This window comes from Myotis nattereri (genome assembly GCF_964212035.1).
Source record: "Myotis nattereri genome assembly, chromosome: 9".
Classification (NCBI taxonomy): Eukaryota; Metazoa; Chordata; class Mammalia; order Chiroptera; family Vespertilionidae; genus Myotis; species Myotis nattereri.
Window position 1 is genome coordinate 73,337,204 of NC_138084.1, and position 2,693 is coordinate 73,339,896.

Here is a 2,693-nt window from a genome sequence, read left to right on the forward strand (position 1 = left end):
CTCAGTTACCTTCAAGGGAGTACCCATACGACTGTCAGCTGATTTCTCAACAGAAACTTTGCAGGCCAGGAGGGAATGGCAAGAAATATTCAAAGTGATGAATACCAAGAACCTACAACCAAGATTACTTTATCCAGGAAAGCTATCATTCAGAACTGAAGGTCAGATAAAGAGCTTCACAGATAAGGAAAAGCTAAAGGAGTTCATCACCACCAAACCAGTATTATATGAAATGCTGAAAGGTATCCTTTAAGAAGAGGAAGAAGAAGAAAAAGGTAAAGATACAAATTATGAACAACAAACATGCATCTATCAACAAGTGAATCTAAGAATCAAGTGAATAGCTGAAACCGGTTTGGCTCAGTGGATAGAGCGTCGGCCTGCGGACTGAAGGGTCCCAGGTTCGATTCCGGTCAAGGGCATGTACCTGGGTTGCGGGCATATCCCCAGTAGGAGATGTGCAGGAGGCAGCCGATCGATGTTTCTCTCTCATCGATGTTTCTAACTCTCTATCTCTCTCCCTTCCTCTCTGTAAAAAATCAATAAAAAATATATTAAAAAAAAAAAGAATCAAGTGAATAAATAATCTGGTGATCATAATAGAATCAGGGACATAGAAAGGGAATGGACTGACTATTCTTGGGGGGGAAAAGGGTGTGGGAGATGCGGGAAGAGACTGGACAAAAATCGTGCACCTATGGATGAGGACAGTGGGTGGGGAGTGAGGGCGGATGGTGGGGCGGGAACTGGGAGGAAGGGAGTTATGGGGGGAAAAAAGAGGAACAAATGTAATAATCTGAACAATAAAGATTTAATTAAGAAAAAAAAAGAAGTGATATCTTTAGCAAAGTCTCTCATGAAGTCTTGGAAAAAGTTACTAGATGGACCATCAACTGATAAAGGTCCTGAAGAAAAGGAAAAAGATTCTGCAATTACATCACAGAATAGCCCTGAAGCAAGAGAAGAAAGTCGCTCCAGTGGCAATGCAAGCAGCAGAAAGGATGAGACGAATGCTCGAGATACTTATGTGTCGTCATTTCCTCGGGCACCAAGCACTTCCGACTCTGTACGGTTAAAGTATAGGGAGATGGTTGCTGCCGCCCTTCGAACAGGAGATGACTACATTGCTCTTGGAGCTGATGAAGAAGAATTAGGATCTCAAATTGAGGAAGCTATATATCAAGAAATAAGGAATACAGACATGAAATACAAAAACAGAGTACAAAGTAGAATATTAAATCTTAAGGATGCAAAGAATCCAAATTTAAGGAAAAATGTGCTGTGTGGCAATATCTCTCCTGACTTATTGGCTAGGATGACGGCAGAGGAAATGGCTAGTGATGAGCTCAAAGAGATGAGGAAAAACTTGACCGCAGAAGCCATCAGAGAGCATCAGATGGCCAAGACGGGCAGAACCCAGACTGACTTATTCACATGTGGCAAATGTAAAAAGAAGAATTGTACTTACACACAGCTACAAACTCGTAGTGCTGATGAACCGATGACAACATTTGTTGTCTGCAATGAATGTGGAAATCGATGGAAGTTCTGTTGAGTTGGAAGAATTGGGAAAAAGTCGGGACCACTGAGAAAATGGATTTTGTAACTGGCTTTAAAACTAGGCCAAGGAAGTAGTTTTTCTGCAAATCAGATTTTTAAAGAAAATGCATCCCTATGTCTTTGTTTTTGACATAGTATCATCCTTTCTTAAATGCCTGTAGTTTCAGATCAGTAGGGAGACTACATAATAATTATATGGTATCTATTTCAATTTTTTTTTCATTTTTATAAGTAATTGATATTAAACTTTTATCAATCAAATTTTTGGCAATTTATTTTTTCCTTTTTTTCCTTCTTAAAGGAAAATTACTTTTTTTACAGTCTGAAACAAACACAGTAGAAATGTTATTCTTCTCAGTTAATACATAAATGAAAATTACAATATAAGCCAAGCCAATGGACATGGACAACAGGGAGATGAGAGCATGAGTGGGGGGGAGGAGGATGGGGGTTTTATGGTGGGGGGGTGAGGACACATTTGTACTACCTTAACTAATAAAGAATTTAAAAAAAAGAAAAAAAAAGAGTAAGTTTAGCTTTTAAGAAACTGTCAAACTGTCTTCAAATTAACTATACCATTCCCTCCTGCAATAAATGAGAATTCCTTTTGTTCTATATTCTTGTCAGCATTTATGTTGTCAGTGTTTTGGATTTAAGCCATTCTAATAGGTATGGAGTGGTATCTCAATTTTTAATTTCTAATTACATAATGACATATAATGTTAACCATTTGTTCATATACTCATTTGCCATCTTTATATCTTCTTTTATGTAGTGTTTGTTAAGGTATTTGACACATTTTTTAAAAATTGAATTGTTTTCTTATCATTGAATTTAAAAGTTCTTTGTTTTAGATAAAATTACTTTATCAGATATACATTTTAAAAATATTTTCTCCCAGTCTGTGACTCATATTTTTAATCTCTTAATGCATTGAATTTTCATTCAGGGTAAGTACTATTATCTAAAGGAAACATCAAACAGAAACATTCATTGAATATGTCAGGCATTGTGCAAAGGAAACAGTGCTGAATGAGATGCTCTTTGCATTTAAGAATCCCTGTATGCAAGGAGAAAGTTGGGAAAAAGAGGGAAAAAAAAGAAAAAAGATTACTCCATAATGTGTGTTATTA

At 36.7% G+C, this 2,693-nt stretch overlaps 1 protein-coding gene across 1 annotated transcript; it reads left to right on the plus strand.

The window, feature by feature from the left end:
• Nucleotides 1-763: 763 nt before the first annotated feature.
• LOC308525569 (transcription elongation factor A protein 1-like) lies at nucleotides 764-1,558 on the plus strand (the record flags this gene model as incomplete). The annotated part of the gene is made up of 1 exon (XM_081100345.1): nucleotides 764-1,558. One exon carries the CDS (start codon nucleotides 764-766, stop codon nucleotides 1,553-1,555), a length of 792 nt encoding a protein of 263 aa, XP_080956471.1. The 3' UTR covers nucleotides 1,556-1,558.
• Nucleotides 1,559-2,693: the final 1,135 nt, after the last annotated feature.